Source organism: Manis javanica, chromosome 16 (assembly GCF_040802235.1).
Source record: "Manis javanica isolate MJ-LG chromosome 16, MJ_LKY, whole genome shotgun sequence".
Taxonomy (NCBI): domain Eukaryota; kingdom Metazoa; phylum Chordata; class Mammalia; order Pholidota; family Manidae; genus Manis; species Manis javanica.
In genome coordinates, this window is record NC_133171.1 from 19,170,158 (window position 1) to 19,188,710 (window position 18,553).

Genomic DNA, 18,553 nt, shown 5'->3' on the forward strand with positions numbered 1-18,553 from the left:
AGAAAGGGTGAAGGGAAAGGTACAGGGAAGGACAGGTACACTTATGGCCTTATTTTATAAAGTAGAGAGTCAGGAGATACTGTCTATAGTTGATGGAAAGAGGAATGGAAGTTTTCATTCTTAAGGTTGGAAAGGTCACCAAGAAAGGGATTAAAAGTAATGATGTAGCAATGTTAGGAGGAGGTGGGGAGGGTAGGAAAAAGATTGTATAAATGAGCTAAATCCTTATAACTAGTGGCAGGCAATTAATTGATATTGTGATTATAGCAAAATGAACTTCCCAAATAAGAATTTGTGGTGTACTGTTCAACAACAAAATGCATCTGAAAAAACTTAGAGATCTAATTGGCTTTACTAAACAATTCATTAACCAGGCAGCAGTCTATCTAGCAAATAGAAAGGACCTCCCATCGAGCTGCAGAAAAAGAAAGCTTTTAAACGTAGAGAGGGATCAGAGAAAAGGAAATTACTAGCAGAGAACCCACTGTTTTAGACAAGAGCATCTTCCTAAGGGGAACAGAAGGGGCCTCTCGGCAAATTCTCCAGCGCTGACCAGGGAATTCCAAGGCGACCGGTCACAGGTTACATTCCGGGGGGAGGGGAGGTGGAACTGCAGCTAGGTAAGGTATTAAGTCTTGGTTTTCTGATGCGGGGCTTTTAACATGAGTGACTCCGTTTGGAGCCTGTGGTTTTCTTTTTAAAAATACTTACTATTCAGATCCACAGAGACACCACTAGATGAACTCAAAACCAAAATGTTTAAAAGATCAATGGAGCAGACTGAAGTCAGAGACTCTTGTTTGATTGTATACCATCATAGATTTAAAATTTATATTGCATGCTAATAATATGTTAAAATATGAAAGTAATTTTGATTGAAATAAAATACTTTTAAAAAGGCCTAAGTAAGAGCCACTAGAAATACAGGGGAATTGGCTAGTGTGAGAGCGAGCATAGGAAGAAACTGGTACCTTCCCTTCACGCAGATAAACTAGACTAGTCGGGACTGGAAGGTCCAGCTTCCAATCAGCCTGCTGATCTAAGTGCTAACTGTGATCTCTTCTGGAACACTGACAGTTTCAGGCATGACCTCACCGTCTGAGAGACACAAAGAAGAAAGAAGGCGGCTCAGACAACCACAAAGCTTTAAGAAACAACCAAGCACTGAGGCTGGGTGGGTTGATAAGGTTCGTCTGAGACCACTTTGTCAAAACTGGAAGACGTGGCTGCTTTATCTAAAGAACAGAAACCAACACACAGATGGTACCCCAGAAACTGACCTTAATGAAATGGAGATAAGTAATTTCTTTGATGAAAGTTCAAAACAATGATCACAAAGATTCTCACCAAGGTCAGGAGAACAATCTATGAACAAACAGAATTTCAACAGAAAGATTTTTTTTAAGTGCCAAACATTTATTACGGCACTGAAAAATGTAATGATTGAACTGAAAAATTCACTAGAAGCCTTCAGCATCAGATCAGATCAAGCAGAAAGGATGAATGAACGCAAAGACAGAGCAATGGAATTCATCCAGTCAGAGAAGCACAAAAGAAAAAGACAGAAGAGAGTGAAGATAGCCTACAGGACATAAGCAATGCCTTCAAGCAAATTAATATACTCACCACAGAGGTCCCAGAAGAAGAACTGAGAGAGAAGGGGGCAGAAAACTTACTTAAAGAAATAATGGCGCAAACTAGCCCAACCTGGGGAAAGAAACAGATATCCAGACCCAGGAATCCCAGAAAGTTCAAAAAAAGATGAATTCAAAAAGACCCACACCGCATTTTAAGTACATTTCCAAAAATTAAGGGCAAAGGAGAGAATTTTTAAAGTGGCAAAAGAAAAACAATTTGTCATATACAAGGGAACCCTCTCCCCATAACACTAGGAGAACATTTTTTAGCAGAAATGTTGTAGGCCAGATGGGAGTGGCATATAACCAAAATGTTGAAAGAAAAAAATTGCCCCGGAAACGCCCCACCCAGTAAATCTGTCCTGCAGAATTGGAGGAGGGCTAAAGACAAGGAAAATGTGGAGGAATTTAATACCATCAGACCAGCCTTACATGAAATGCTAAAGGGACTTCTGCAGTGAAATGGAAGGACACTCATTAGTAGCAGGATAACATATGAAAATATAATCTCACTGGTAAAGGTAAATCTACAGGTAATTTCCAAATACTCTAATGTTATAATGATGGTGGGTAAATTATTTACCACTAGCATGAAGGTTAAAAGACAAAATTATTTAAAATAACTGTAACTATAAATTGATATGCAATGTAAAAAGGTATAAATTGTGATATTAAAAATATGAAGAGGAAGGGGTGGTGCACATGTATGGCTTTAGTGTGTATTGGAAGTTATCAACTTAAAACAGAATATTATAAATATAAGATACTTTATGTAAGCCTCCCGGTATCCACAAAGACAAACTAATAGTAGATCAACAGAAGAGAAAGAGAAAGGCATCTAAGCATATTGCTATAGAAAACGACCAAATGACTAAGAAGACAGTAAGAGAAGTAAAAGGAACAAAGGAATTACAAGACTATCAGAAAAGAATTAACAAAATGCCAATAGTAAGTCCATACCTATCATTAATTACATTTTTAAGTGAAGTGCCACACACAATATTATATTAGTTTCAGGTGTACAATATAGTGATTCAACATTTATATACATTGGGAAGTAATCACCATGATAATTTGGCTACCATCTGTCACCATACAAACTTGTTACATATTATTAACTACATTCCCAGTAACAGGGAATATACATTGTATCCCTGTATCTTTACTTTATAACTAGAAGTTTGTATCCTTTAATCCCTTCCCTCTATTTCGTCAGTCCCTCTAGCCCCCTAACCTCTAGAACCACCAAATTGTTCTCTGTGTCTATGAGTCTGTTTCTGCTTTGTTTTGTTTGTTCATTTGTTTTGTTTTTAGATGCCACGTACAAGTGTCTTTGATGTATTTCATTTAGTATGATGCCCTCTAGGTCCATCCATGTTCTTGCAAATGGTAAGATTTCATTCTTTCAGTGGCTGAGCAATATTCCATTGTGTATATGTATCCCATCTTCCTTATCTACTCATCTATCAATGGACTATTTAGGTTCCTACCTTATCTTAGCTATTGTAAATAATGCAGCAATGAACATAAGGGTGCATATATCTCTTAAAATTAGTGTTTTCATTTTCCTCAGATAAAATGAAGAAGTGGGGTTGCTGGGTCATACAGTAGTTCTGTTTTTCATTTTTTGAGGAACCTAAGTACTATTTTCCATAGCAGCTGTACTTTTTACATTCCCACCAACAGTCACAAGGGATCCTTTTTCTCCACATTCTCACCAACACTTGTTATTTCTTGTCTTTTTGGTAATTTTGATAGTTCTGACAGAAGTGAGGTCATATTTCATTGTGATTTTGATTTGCATTTCCCTGATAATTAGTGATATTGACTGTCTTTTCATGTGCCTGTTGGGTCATCTGTGTGTTTTTGGAGAAATGTTTTTCAGGTCTTCTGCCCATTTTTTAATTGTACTGTTTGGTTTTTTTTTTTTTAATATATATTGAGTTGTGTGGATTCTTTATATATGTTTGATATTAACCCCTTGCCAGTTATATCATTGGCACATATTTTGTAGACTGCCTTTTCCTTTGTTGATAGTTCCCTTCACTGTGCAAAACCTTTTTACTTCGATAGAGCCCCATTTGCTGATTTTTGCTTTTGTTGCCCTTGCCTGACGACACAGATGCAAAAACTATTGCTCAAAACAATGTCCAAGAGCTTGCTGCCTATGTTTTCCTCTAATAGTTTTATGGTTTCTGGTGGTAGGAAAATAAGCCCCCAAAACTGGATAACCCAGAAGAAATGGATAAATTCTTAGAAACATACAACCACCAAGACTGAATCATGAAGAAATAGAAAAATCTGCAGAGACCAATTACTAGTAAGGAGATTGACCCAGGAATCAAAAACTTCCCGACAAAAAAAGTCCAGGACTAGATGATTACTGGTGAATTGTACTAAACATTTAAAGAAGATTCACACCAATTCTTCTCAAACTCTTCTGAAAAATAAAAAAGGAGGGAATACTCCCAAACTTATTTCACAAGGCCAGTATTTTCCTGATACCAAAACCAGACAAGGACAGTCTAAGAAAATCATAAGCTGATATCCCTAAAGAATACTGATGCAAAATTCTCAATAAAATATTAGCAAACTGAATTCAACAGCACATTGAAAGCATCATACACCACAATCAAGTGGGATTTATTCCAGGGATGCACAAATCAGTCAAAATCAATGTGATCCAACACATTAACAAAATGAAAGATAGAAAAATCATGTGATCCCCTCAACAGTTGCAGAAAAAGCATTTAGCAAAATTCAACCTCCATTCATGATAACTCTCAATAAAGTGGGTATAGAAGGAACATACGGCAACATAAGGCCATTTAGAACAAGCCCATAGCTAGCTAACATACTCAATAGTGAAAAGTTGAAAGCTTTTTCTCCAAGATCAGGAACAAGACAAAGTTACCCCTCTTGACACTGTTATTCAACGTCGTATTGGGAGTCCTTGCCAGAGAAATAGGCAAGAAAAAGAAAATAAAAGGCATCCAAGTCAGAAAGGAAGAAGTAAAACGGTCTCCAATTGCAGATGACATGACATTATATACAGAAAGCCCTAAAAATGCTACCAAAGAAATCTATTAGAACTAATCCACAAATTTATTAAATGAAATAAAACAATCACATTCACAATAACATCAAAAAGTATAAAATGTCTAGGAAGAAATTTAACCAAGGAGTTGAAAGATCAGTACACTGATTCAAACTATATTACAAAGCTACAGTATCAAACAATATGTTTGGTGTTGGCATAATAACAAACATATCTAGCAATGGAACAGAGAGCCCAGAAATAAACCCATGCATATACCATCAATTAATTTATGACAAGGGAGCCAGGAATATAGAATGGGGAAAAGGATAGTTTCTTCATGAAATGGTGCTAGGTTTTGCACCAGACATAAAAATCAACTCAAAATGAATTAAAGGATTGAATGTATGAAGTGAAACTGTAAAAATCCTAGAAAGATACAAAGGTGGCAAGCTTCTTGACATGCAATGAATTTTTGGATTTGACACCAAAAGCAAAGGCAACAAAATAAAAAAAAAATAGATCAAACAAAAAAGCTTCTGCACAACAAAGGAAATCACTGACAAAATGAAAGAGCAACCTACAAAATAGAAAATATTAGGCAAAGTATATATCTAGCATGTATCTGATAAAGGGTTAATATTAAAAAAATATAAAGAATTCATACAACTCAATAGCAAACAAAACAAAACAAAACAAGAACAGCCTGTGAAACCCACACACTTTTATTTTAAAACGGGCAGAGGAACTGAATAGACATTTTTCCAAAGAAGATACACAAATAACGAACAGATAAGGAAAAGGGACTCACCATCACTGATCAAGAAAATGTAAATTAAACTGATGATGAGATACCACCTCACACCTGTTCGTAAGAAGTGTTAGTGAGGATGAGGAGAAAAGGGACCCTTTGTGCACCGCTGAGCACTCAATGATTACTGTGTGAAAACAGAAATCAGCATGGTGATTATTTTGTAGAAAAGACCAACAATGACATTACTTATTAAAACTTATTGGATGTATCAAACTTATATATGAAGGAAAATTCATAGGTTTAAATGTTCTTATAACTAAACAAGAAAGAATGAAAATAAGTGAAGCATTCAAACCAAGTAAAACAAACATTAAAAAAATAAGAAAAGCAGGAGGAAAACTAATAAAGAGTAAAAACAATTAATGAATTAGAAAGCAAAATAAAATTAATAAATCCAAAAGGTAATTGTTTGAAAAGACAAAGAAAACAAACATCTGGTATTAAGAAACTAAGAGGAAACCACATAAAAATCATCAGTCCAAGAATCAGAGACTGTTTTTAATTAAAAAAGACTTCTCTAATAGGATGCAATTCTTCACTCTCTCAATAAAGCAGAATATTCACAGACTTGATAAGGGAACATCTGCATATAGCAACATCTGTGGGCAAATGCCTCCCCAAGTTTGACTTTTCCTCCCTGCCTATCAACAGATCAGTACAGAACTGTGGGCACTGAGCACTTCTTTTGTTATTTGTTACAAGAGAGGCCATGCTGGTTTCTGATCATTTCACACAGCTATTCCTTTTTCAACTCCAAAGGTAATGGGTATGGGTCGACAGCAGCCAAACTGGCCAGAATTCAGTTTCCAGGTCTCTGTGTTCAGCTCTAGCAAGTGGGGCTCCAACAGTTACTTGGTCACACGTACAGAGCAAATGGTTTCCACAGGCAAAGGCGCAAAGAATATTCTAAGAATTCACTGCGTCATTAATTATAAATCACTGAGTTAAGAGGTGGCTCTCCCCACTTTAGGTCTTCACATACGAGATGGAAGCGTCTAAGACAAAACTAATCAGTTCATCTTATTAGCAGACAGAGTGGCAGCTGAGTAAAGGGAAAGACACACCTCGCTGAACTTTGAAAGGGAATTTTTTTCCAAGTAAACGAAAACAGCTCAGTTAATCAACTTCCTCAAAGCACTCTGAGAACTCAGCTGCACTTCCGGTCTTTGTTGAGCTGCTTGTGCACCCCTGCGCCCCTGGCTTCCCCCAGCAAAGGGGAAGGTGGCTCGGTTGAAAGCATTTCTTAAGCAAGAGCACATTCATTAATATGAGAATCTATCCTGTGCCTCCTACTTCCGTTAGAATTAACAAAAGTCATAAAACGAAGAACACCATCTCCCACGCAGTTGTTCTGCATTCAATGTGGCTGCTCTTTCATCATGCCCTGTAGGTAATTTTATTTATTCTCTGCTTTGTCACAAAAAAGGATTGAAGGGAAAGTCCTATGATTAAGCCTCACATTAACAAGACCCCTTCTAAACTGGCTCTGGGGGCAGCCTGATAGCAAGTGTATGGAGCTTTAAGATCCAGTTCAGTAGTACGTTCAAGGAAGAAAACAAGAGTTCTATTAACAGAACATTTTTTAAAAGCACTTATCCTGTAGATGATGTAATCACCAAATGCTACTGAATTTTTTATATTTATGTCATCTTTCTCATTTGCTTTTTCCCTTTCTTTCTCTGCAGATACTACTTTGGACCAGGCTTTAATCAGATGATACCTGGACTATTTCAGGAGTCCCCTAACCAGTCACACTTCTTCCAGTTTCCTCCCAAAATTCAACCAACACACGGTTGTCAGGTGAACCCGCTAAAACATACCTTGGCACTCATTCCTCCTCGAGCGCAGAACCCTTAAATGATCCCCCACTGCATCCAGCACCCAGCAACTCCTGAGCCTGGCAGTCAAGAGGACCTTTCTTCTTCCTTCTCTGGTTCTCCTTTGCCCTGCAAGTGCTCCTTTTCAGCTTAATTAGGCTAGTTAGCACTCCCCAAACCATGTGCTTGCACTCCTGGGCTCCTCCCTGTAATGGCCTCGAACGCTGCTCTGCAAGCACAATGCTAGCAGTCTTTCACAGCTCTGATCCGGAACCTTCTCTGTAACCCCTAACCAAAGACTTTCAGCAACATCTGCTCTCCTCCACATGCTCCTAGCATGCATCTCTGCCCCTCACCTGGCGCTCGTCAGGCAGGGCCTGATACTGTAATTCATCATTCTGGAGCCCAAGGTGGTGTTTCTCCTAAATCAGACTAAGCCACTTGAGGCAACTAATCACCACACATTTGTTTGTACAAAGAAGGCACCGTGTGTGCCTCGTGATCAGAAGGTTAGCCTAGAAGACTTGCCTTCTTCAGTGTGTTCCACTGTAGGCCCAGGCGGCAACCCGGCTTAGGTGCACCCCAGGGGCACAGGGGGGTCCTAAAGGAAACAACATGAGGACCAGCATCTTTAAGAAGTTCATTTTACTTCAGGGATTTGCAACCTTCTTTTTAAAATTCCATCAAAATAATATGGACTAGATTATAATTTTTAGGTGAATTGTAGACAATAAAATTAGAAAATAAAGCAGGAAATGTCAAGCTTGTAGTCCTCAAAAGTCCACTTCAGGCAGAGCTTCCAAGTCATCCTCACCTCCTTCCCAGGGTGAATTTCTGTTTCTACACAAGCTGACGATGTTGATGTGGAAACTTCTGGGAAATACCCTGTAGATTATGAATGGGTAACAGGGCACAAACACAATCATTTCCTTTTTTCTTTTTCCATCATTTCCATTTTAAGATGTAATCAACACACACTTTTGTTTTCATTAAAATGGGATAGATATTAAGCCTGAAGACTTTTACCAAGTCTTTGTTTTACTTCCTAGATTATGTTTGCGACATTGGATATAAATACTAGAAAGCAGTTTTAGTATGATACGACCACTATGAAAATGAAATGTTACTCTCAAACATTAAAAGGCCTAAGTGGAAATATTTTGTCACAAGTGGGAGCAATCATCTGTCAGAACAGCTTATTGTGGGTTTCAAGTAATATGTGGAAAATTAAAATATTTTAGTTCAAAAAATCAGAATGCTTTCAAAGTGTTTTTAAAATTAGCTTTTACTTCTTGATTTACTGCTTTTGAAACCCAGAAGTAGTTTTGTGTTCTACTTTTGAGAATAAAATGTATTATTTAAGTCTAAATAAAAATGTATTTGAACCTAAGGAGACGTACCTATCCATATATATATACATATGGTTGACCTTTGAACTGTAGTCAGGGGCACTGACCCCTCAACTTCCAGCTGAAAATCCATGTATAACTTTTGACCTCCCAAAAGGTTTACTACTAATAGCCTACTGTTATTGAAAGTCAGAAGCCTTATCAATAACATAAAACATAAATAGTTCATAACACATATTTTGTATGTTATACATGTTATATGCTGTATTCTTACAATAAAGTAAGCTAGAGAAATTAGAGAACATATTTTTTTTCAAATTGTCACAAATCTCCCAAAGGTTTTCAAATGTATTTATTGAAAAAAATGTACATATAAGTGGATCTTTGCAGTTCAAACCCGTTGTTCAATGGTCAATGTATACACAGACACACAAAATTATACATACACTATCCTATATGCCATCTTCTCACACATATAAATATATACCTTAAACTTAATAATTCACAGAACATGCAGTGTGTACCAGAACCATACAGAAAAATTAATCAGTAACAAGCAACTGAATGTTAAAAAGAATCCTCAGACACACAATAAACAATCCATCACATGCTTCAAATAAGAATACTGAGGTTCTGACATTTTTAATGTAAATACAAAAGGAAACATGTCCCTAGAAATCCCCCAGGCAACTTTTGTCTCTTCCATCATTAAGAGATGCAAACAAACCATAAAGATGAATCATTGTTCTTTGAATTTGCTTATTTTCTATAATCCGGTAATTTCCCATGCTTCTGGGATTCTCCATACTGTAGTGCCTGGAAGCTTCTCCTGGCAATTACCAGTTCCTTGTCTAATAAGGAGAATTGCTCCTGTGCTAGCTATACTGACCTATACGGGGCTCACAGGGGGGTACAGTGATCTTTTCTGTCTTAAACAAAAGACTGGATTTGAACTGGACCTAGAAAACAATCACTTCCGTTTTTCTAGATGAGGAAACTGAGACCAAGATCAATTATAAATTGTCCAAAGCCTCAAGGGATTCAGAGAGCCCTCACCCCTCCCTCTGGTCTTCCATTTCTATTCAGAAGAATGGCCATCCTCACTTAAAACATCTAAAGCCTCTGGCCAGGGTCTGTATTCCTGCACGGGGGCAGGAAGGGAACGAGGTGATGAGCTTGGCTTTCGGTGCGGGCCCCTCGACAGCAGACCACGACTGGAGGGCTCCCTTCCCCTGCTGCACCCGCCTGACTCGAGTGCAGACGCCGTCCTGTGCTCTAAACCAGTTCTTCAAAGGTGTTGTCCTTCCAGAACCTAACACAAAATTCAATCCTATTCCGAATCTTCTGAAGTTTATTTAGATAGATGAGGTCAAGTTTTCTTCTAAGTGCATTTGAGAGAAATCTGTCCCAGGTGGAGATCAAGTGGAACTTCCAAGCACACCAGCCGGAATCCGGGCCGCTGCTGACACCTCGGCCGTCCAAGGTCCGCAGAAACTTTGGGTCAACGGTTCCCTCGAGGGAAACAAGATCTTGTTCTTAATTCTTCCCTGAATTTATGATTTCTTCTAGCTGACACTATCATATCTGCAAACTGGCTTCACAAGACAGGGAAACAGAACAGCAAAAAGTTAAATTTCCTATTGAAATTAATAGACATAAATATGTTCCCATTAGCCACTTCAAAAATTTTAAATGATGGGAGTCAGAGAAGTGCAGCAGAAGAGAAAGTCCAAGAGCTCTGAAGTATGAGGAGGACTCTGTAAAATAAAGTAAAAAATAAAAAAGGATACCAGTTTTGAATATTCCCTGAGCAGACACGTCCAGTTGAGTCATACAAACAAGGCTTAATTTATTTTGCAAGGCTAACTTGACCTGGGTTATTTCTTGCTTAAGTCTCTGAAAATCATAAGCAAAACTGTTTCCCAAGGTCAATACAAGGTAACTACTAACCAATTCCTTATCATTTAAGAAAATTCTAATATTATAACCATTCACTGTAAAGAATAAACAGTCACTGCTTTCCAACTATTTAAGCTGCTTTAGAGCGACAGACCACCGAGTCTCGTTCCATGCTTCGGTTCGAGAGCTCCTGGCTCACAAACTGCCTTTTTGGTGTGTGATCAACTTTTCCTAATTACTGCTTCAGTGATTGATTGGTTCTGTGTACATTATTTCTGACTTTTTGGCATTTCTTGGCATCAGAAAGGAAACCGGAAGACCCCCAATGACTCGGAGCCAGCGAGCCCACCGAGCTCACAGCTTTCTCACCAGCCCTGGAATGTCAAGGTCAGTCTCCCGCGGATCTGCCCGCCACTCTCTCCACGCGCTGAGCTCTCCGGCTTGATTGAGCACACTTCCTGTTTCCGTTCATTGACGTTTCCTGGTAAATCACCCTTATCTGTTGAAGGCGGGCAAGGGCAGGAATACATGGTTCCTGTGCTTCGGAACAGCTGCTGGAAAGCGGGACCCTCGTAGTTATGACATCTTGGGGAACCTAAAGGCAAAGCTGAGTTCTAACTGGCCAAAATAGGTGAACTTTTGAAAATGTAGTGGTCATTTGGGGAAAACTTCAACTTAGATAAATCCACCTAAAGGGGTAACCCTTAAAAAAGAAATTCCATACACACATTAACAGAATAGCTTTATCTTGCATCTACCTACCACTTCAGCATTTTATTAAAAAAAAAATAAGGGAGAAATGTGGGATTCACATATAAATCAAGTATAAAAATCAAATGAATAATCATATTTGACCTGATTGTTTATAGTTCATGATGCGTGATCAAAACCGGAAGTTTCTGTGATATGACTGCCCTTGCACTGCTCACCATGGAAGAACTTACTCACCATGGAAGAACTTGTTCGTTGTGCTTCAGAAGATTGGGGACTGTTGAGAGTTAGGCTGGGGGTGGATTAATGATTGCGCATTGAGTCCCCTATACAGAATTTTAGTGTTGTTAATAACCATTGGATCAATAAATATGAGAGATGCCCTCTCAAAATAAAAAAAAAAGAGATTCCGATCCTTTCAGAGATGATGGAATGCATTCTTTGATTGGTATGGAGAAGCTTCTACAAGACAAAATGACTCCAAACAAAGGGTTCTTTTCCCTTTAAAGTCATCTGCCCAGAAAGCAAAGATTTGGTGTTTGCCTTTGTCTGGTCTTTGAATACTTAAGAAAACTGGGTCTTCTCTATATAATAAAGAGTTGTGTTTTTTTTTTTTTACAACTATGTAACTTACTGTGCATGTTAATTTTCACAGGAAGCTTTGTTAAATAAGAAGTGGTGCTGAAGTTTCTATAGGATATATTTGCAGAAAATTCCTAAAAATCTGCTATGTCTGGTAATTCAGTCATAATTTTAAAATGTATGTCACAGAAATAACCAAATTCCTTGTCAGCTGCATTGTAACAAAGTCTCATTAGCTCTTTAACCATGGCCATTTTTAAGTCTTCTGTCATTTGCAGACAGTTACTGTTTTACTCCAGATTTTTCTCTGAAAGCATTTACAACTAACTACACACAAAAGTGCATCCTCTTCAAAGAAATTTATAGAAAAGACACTGATATATACCCTAAAATGCAGGTTTCTGATGACTTTAAGTCTACACACTGAACTGGGCAAGAATTTCTAAAACGCTAATGGAAAACTGATTGATTTATAAAGCTGCTAACCCAAGATGAAGCCAAAATAAGAATTACAGCAGACCAAATGGATTGATGGATATGATTATATTTAGTTTTATAATATATGTTAACTTAATTTTTTGTTATAATAAATTTAATTTTAATTTAAAATATTGATAGCCTTTAATGTTAGTTTTTAAACATTAAAGAACCTCCTTTTCTCCTCTTTTAAGCTATCTACAACTTACAACAATTTAGTAACATGCGTCTTTGTAACAAAGGTTGAGCTTAAATGGATGAAATGATGTTTCACAATAAATGTCTGGCCTCAGACCACACTACCAAACAAGAGCAAAGCCAAGCCTGTAACTGAAGTTATCTTACTGCAAGCTGGACCTTTGTCCCCCAACCCCCCACCACTTGGATTGGAAAAACACAGGGAGAACAGAGGATGCTGCCCGCTCGTTCTATGCCCAGGGTGACACCAGATTTGCCAAGCCTTTCTCAACACTGTGTTCACATGTCCTGGAGGCGCCAAAGTCCCAGGGGCCAGGCTGGAATTCCGGACACACCATGCAGGCTGGTGTGTGATGTTCTGGACTTGTTTGCGTTCAATTAAACAGACTGGCTTGGCTTCAGAAAATAAATCCAGACTGATCAATAACCAGAAGTGTCACAATTCACGTCAAGAAAACCTTCATGTTCATTTTATTTGAATGTGTTCAATGGCATTAATATTAACTACCCACCATTCCTCCAAAAGAAATATACGTCCTTGAATCACGCCAGATCATTAAAGGACTAGAAGGCGAAATGGCTAACCTGAGACTTAATTTCCTTCTCATCAAAAGGCTGAATTGTAGCTCTAACACACACACAAAAAGGCAAACTGATAAAATTGCAAAACACAAAAGCAGAAAATGGAATTCAAAGCACAACTTCATACACATCAGAAATTCATTAACTTCATTGTGTAGAGTTCCTTTTCTTGCTTGTGAAGCTGCCAGTTTGTGGATTTATTTAATGATAGTCCACAGATACACACTGGAGTACAAGCTGGTAATGTTAATAGGAAATGATTTGGATCTAAGCTAATAATCCTTTGTCTTGATGGTAAACATTAAAAGGAAACTGTGAGAACGTACTCTGTATTTGTGGGGAAGAGGCAAACATTTTGGCATCTGAAGCAAGTGCATAGACCCAGCTCTAATTCTAGTTCCAATATTAGCAAGTCAGATACACACCACCTAGTTGTTTTTGATGGGTCATCCTTCCACCTCCTGCCTTCTGCTCTGGCTGAACCCCGGGGAGGGACTGAGGTTGATCTCCGAGGGTGGCCATCTGCCCTCAGAATGCTGGCAGACACACCAGCACACACTCTAAATGATTATTTGAAATAATGAATTATTCTACTATATATATATCTCCATTCAGGCAGATAATTAAGAGGGAAATATAGTCTCTTGGAACTTACAGATTTAGGAGTGAAGAAGGTTCAGAATTACTAATAAAAGAGCATAAAATGTCTTTAAAGGAGTCTTGCATTATTTTTCTGGCTGTCACTCATAAGTAGTGTGACCCTTGGCAAGACAACACAAAACCATTGTTGTCTCTATGAAATGGATCTAATATCCCATTTACTCAGAGGATTGTCCTCAAAAATTCTTTTAAAAGTGTATGTAAAAATATATAAATAAAAAATGTTAATTGCTATTAAATTATTTGAAATTTCTTTCTTTTTCATAACATGGAGTTGGATACGCCCTTCAAGGTCTAAAGAAAACTAGCTTTATTATCTAACAAATAAAAATATTTTAATTACAGAAAAATGTAATTATAATTCCCCACATTCTCTAGACTCATAATCTACATTGCAATGAGTCTGCTGGTTAGGGCATTAAAATCACCGCTGTATAAAATGGTTCATTCAAGAGTTCTCTGGGAATACTAATTCCAGTTAAGCAAACAATAAGTGCACTTACAAATGAAATAATGTTGACATTTCTGGAGACAATTAAGCAAATTAAGAAGCCATAAGCCAAACGTGTTTTAAACGACCTTACTGATGTTCTCAAAACTGAATGGTAAGAAAATAAAACTTGAATTATAGGTCAATTATATATTTTTGTATTTGAGTCTCATATTAGAAGCATATAATATTCAATAAAAAGGCATCAATATCAGCTTAGGGATGTGAGAATTCAGTTTTGTAAAAACACTAGTTCTAGTTGTTAATCAACTTCTGGTACTAAACTTTAGTAGGAGTCCTGCCTTGATTTACTAATCAAATGGAAATGACCTTGCCACGAATGTAAATCCTTTAAAAATCCGAACAAGGAAAAGTATTCCTCTAATAGACTTTTGTAAGGTCAGAACTGAACTTGGCATGTAGCCCAACCCTTATTTTACAGAACTAATGGCTTTGATGCCTGACATCATTTTTTTTATTAGAATGATCAGAGACCTAAATTATTGGTTACTTCTCTGGATAATGATCAATGCCTGCACACTGGCAGTGTGAAATGCCACACATACAAGAAAAGTCTGCTGAGTTGAAGGCATTGCACTTCTCCCCATTTCTTTTGCAAAAATTAATAAAAAGGAAACCTTACTAAAATGGAGTTAGGGGAGCCATTAAGGAGAGAGTTCTCACACCCTATCACTTGTCTTGATGATCCAGTGGGAAGAGAGGTACCAGACACACAACTTGCAAGTCCATCCATAGTACTGTGTTACCTCTTTACTATTCAGAAGGAGTAAGAGAGGTTTTTCTCCGACCTCAGCAACAGCTCAGCCAATGAGAGGCTTCACAGCTCAGCCAATGAGAGGCTGTCACAACTCAGCCAATGAGAAGCCATGTTATGTGGGACTCCCAGTTTCCTCCAATGGACCTTTTGCTTAAAACAGCCGTGACAACTCGGTCCCCTCCTCTATAAAAAAAGTGTTCTCTCCTTTGTTCTCCAGACCAGCTAGTTTTCCCATAGCTTGTTTGTGCCAAATTGTGATTCTCAGCTATTCCCAAATAAACCTATTTTTTCTGGGAGAATAACTGAGCTTTATTTTTAAGGGTAACACTTTAAGAAACAAAGTAGCAAAAGTAATTTCCATAAACAGTATAGCAGATCTGGGTACTTCTTGTAAATTCTGAACCTCGGATTTAATAGTGACTTGGTTGTTTCCTGGAGGGTAAAATCGATGTGTCTGGAAACATGCTGCAAACAAAGGTGAATACTCTTAATTTCCTGCTCCACGTTTATTGGGGCTACAGAGACTAAAACAGGTATTTTCCTCTCAAATAATTGGAAAAATATAATAGCAGCAATTTCTTAAATACATAACAAAATTTTCAGGATGATGAATCAACATGATATATAATTGCCTATAGACATCAACTGTGACAGCTTTATAAAATGTCATTCAGCTAAGGCATTAAGAAATTGTCTTTAAAGGTACACATATATACTCGATTCTATACACATAAAGGCATCCATTCATGAACAGAAAATCTTGCAGAAGCACTGTGTGAGAAGGCTAAGGAATACATACACAGGTTCTGAATAGTTTTTAAGAGACCATTTGGGGTTTCAAAAAACAGTGATTTAATTCAAAGAAACATGTAGATTTTCAAATCTGGATAGGTAAGATTTTCATGACATGGGCTACAAGGAAATTCACACTGTGACTTACTCATTTTTCAAAGGACTCTTTCAAAATAGAGATTTCAAGTCCAGAACAAACACCCGTTGCATGAACACACAGAGTGCTTAGGATTCTAGAATTTGCTTCCATATGGCTTTGCTCCTCACTTCCCTGCCTAATAACAAGAGCGCAGCCCCAGCAGGGTCAGGAGCTAGACATGCTGTTACACCCAGTGGTGTTTCTGGATGGGGGGTTATGACATCCAGATTACAACTTGGTGAAGGATTTTGGTTTCTATTTCAAATGGACTATACTACCCCAAACACAAAAAGATCTTTGCCCCAACAACCAAACATTATTATGTAACACCCTACTTCTTCCCAGTACAGAAAGAGAATCACTAGGAAAGGGTGAGGCTTACAGACAAAGGAAGGACACAGATTAAACTCTTTCACTGGGCACCGATCCCAAACAAAAACATCAGTCTCTGTTATCGAAGTTGTCAGCTCTCTCCTTTATAAACAAAGCTTCTACATCAGCCTGCATGTTGCTCTTTGATGCCCTAGAGATGGATTTGGGTTTAACCTACCAACCTGTTCCTGTTGATTCTGACAAGCTCACACAGGTCAATTCATTTAGCTCTTTAAGGAAGATGTCACCATTTTTGCAGGCACTTTTCAACCTTTATAGACTTAAATCCAGTCATTTAAAATCGGTTTGACATACAACCCTCACTTCCTATCCTACACACACACACACACACAAAAAAAAAATGTTATTTCTGTTCTAGTGTGTCTGTGAGAAGGTAAGTTCCTTTTTTTAGTTTTGCCAAGGAAATAGTATAGATGTTTTCTTCCAACTTCACTCGAAATCAGGAGCTCTATTGTTGATAATACAGCATTTGAGGTTACTTAAAATCAGCCTGTTAAGATTCCTCGTGGAACCAAGCACAGACAGGCTCCTAATGCGGGAGTTCATTGCCGTGACTGACATCCTTGATACAAAAATTTAATTCCAGTTGAGCTCCTGTGATCCCCTGAGCAGTTATAAATGCCCTTTTCAGGCAATGTAAAACCAACCAGATTATTCAAATATATGTACATTTATATTTATATGAGTATGAAATATATTGATAGGAGATAGTATTGATTTCTTTTTTCTGAACTGTTTCAAGTTTCAAAGGGAAATGGAGACACTTTATATAGAGAATTTCCCAGTAAGTGATTAAAAATATTTTTGGCTGGCTGCCACTCAAAATTTTCCCAGAGTTTTCACCTATGTTCTATATAAACAGTAAAAAAAAAGTACTATACATCTGTTAGTATCGATATGCACATGTGAATTAAAGTTCCTTAAAAATGCCAATCCCCGTTTCATTCCATCACATAAGCAAAGCATCATTCTTTAATTCATAATTTAACAACCGAGCAACCCCTTAACCTTGGAAAGCATCATCGTTCCTGATGTGGTCTACCCAGCTTTAAGGAGAGCGCTCTGCTGGCATGTCACATGTTCCCAAGAAGCACCCGGCTAATTGCTCAGGGCAATTCAGTAATGAGAGGTCATTGAAGAAAAAAATTACTTTTTCAAAACCCATTTATCCAAAATCTGGCTAAAGGCACAATGGGAAAAATAACTCACAATGAGGTGATACAAATTCATACTATTCAAGATGTATAAACCATTTCCATTGTAGTTTACACGTTTCTGTCATTGTATCAGTTTCTCATACATAAAGTATTCCGATTGCTCTACTAGATGCCAAAAGAGCGATACTAAATGGGTTTTGCTGAGAAGAGAGCTGCTCTGAATTGTGTTTGAAAATGCGTAAATAACTTGATTATCCATTAGTTTTTACAAAATGAGATGGCATGATACCATACTATTTTAAAGGTTATGTTTATGATTCTACATCTTACAGTCTATAGTCTAGACCTTCTCCTTCCCACCCTACATGGGGGTCAGATCGGCACAGAGCGGACTCCGGCTCCTCAGCCAGCATGTGCACTGCCCCCCGACAGCTCGGTTATCACACGGCATGTTCCCCGGGGCTCCTGGAATTTGGATGGAAATTCTACAGTTTGGTGGGATCCTTGGGATGATAAAGTGAGGATGCGTTAGCTCTTCCCCAGCACCCCAAAGTTCCCGACATGCTGCCCCAACTGTACTACAGACACCAGTTCTCTTTACACAGGAACACACGCACCCAGGCTGGTCCTTTTCTGACGCCGAAGGCAGGCGGGCAGGTTCAAAGTCTGGACACAGAGGCACTTCCAAAGTTTGGCGAGGAGAAGGAGGCAAGGTCGCTAGTGGGGCTTTACCACTGTGCTGTCCACTGTCCTGCAGAGCCCAGACACCTGTGTGTGGCACGTGGACACGAGCGGAGAACTTAGGTGGTGGGGGGGTCGCGCTTTTTCTTCCTGCCCCGACAGGACTTGCAGACACAGCAGACGATACACGGGGACGCCAGGAGCAGCAGGGGCGACGTCACCAAGGCGATGACGCCCAGGCCCACCAGGATCCCCACCACCTGGAGATGCAGAAAGAGGCTCATTGCAGCAGCTGACTCCTCCTGTATCCTGCTCCACCATCTGCTGGGGACTGGATGTGTGTGTCCCCCAAATCCCTAT

General features: G+C 38.4%; 1 protein-coding gene across 7 annotated transcripts in view; it reads right to left on the reverse strand.

Moving 5' to 3' along the window:
• RNF144B (ring finger protein 144B) overlaps positions 1-18,553 on the reverse strand; it is a 343,986-nt gene that overhangs the window by 190,472 nt on the left and 134,961 nt on the right. For all 7 annotated transcript variants that reach the window (XM_073224046.1, XM_036994324.2, XM_073224044.1 and 4 more), the window contains one exon: positions 7,309-18,453. In XM_073224046.1, coding sequence (XP_073080147.1) covers positions 18,313-18,453 — 141 coding nt within the window. In that variant the 3' untranslated portion in view covers positions 7,309-18,312. The remainder of the gene's footprint in view (positions 1-7,308; positions 18,454-18,553) is intronic.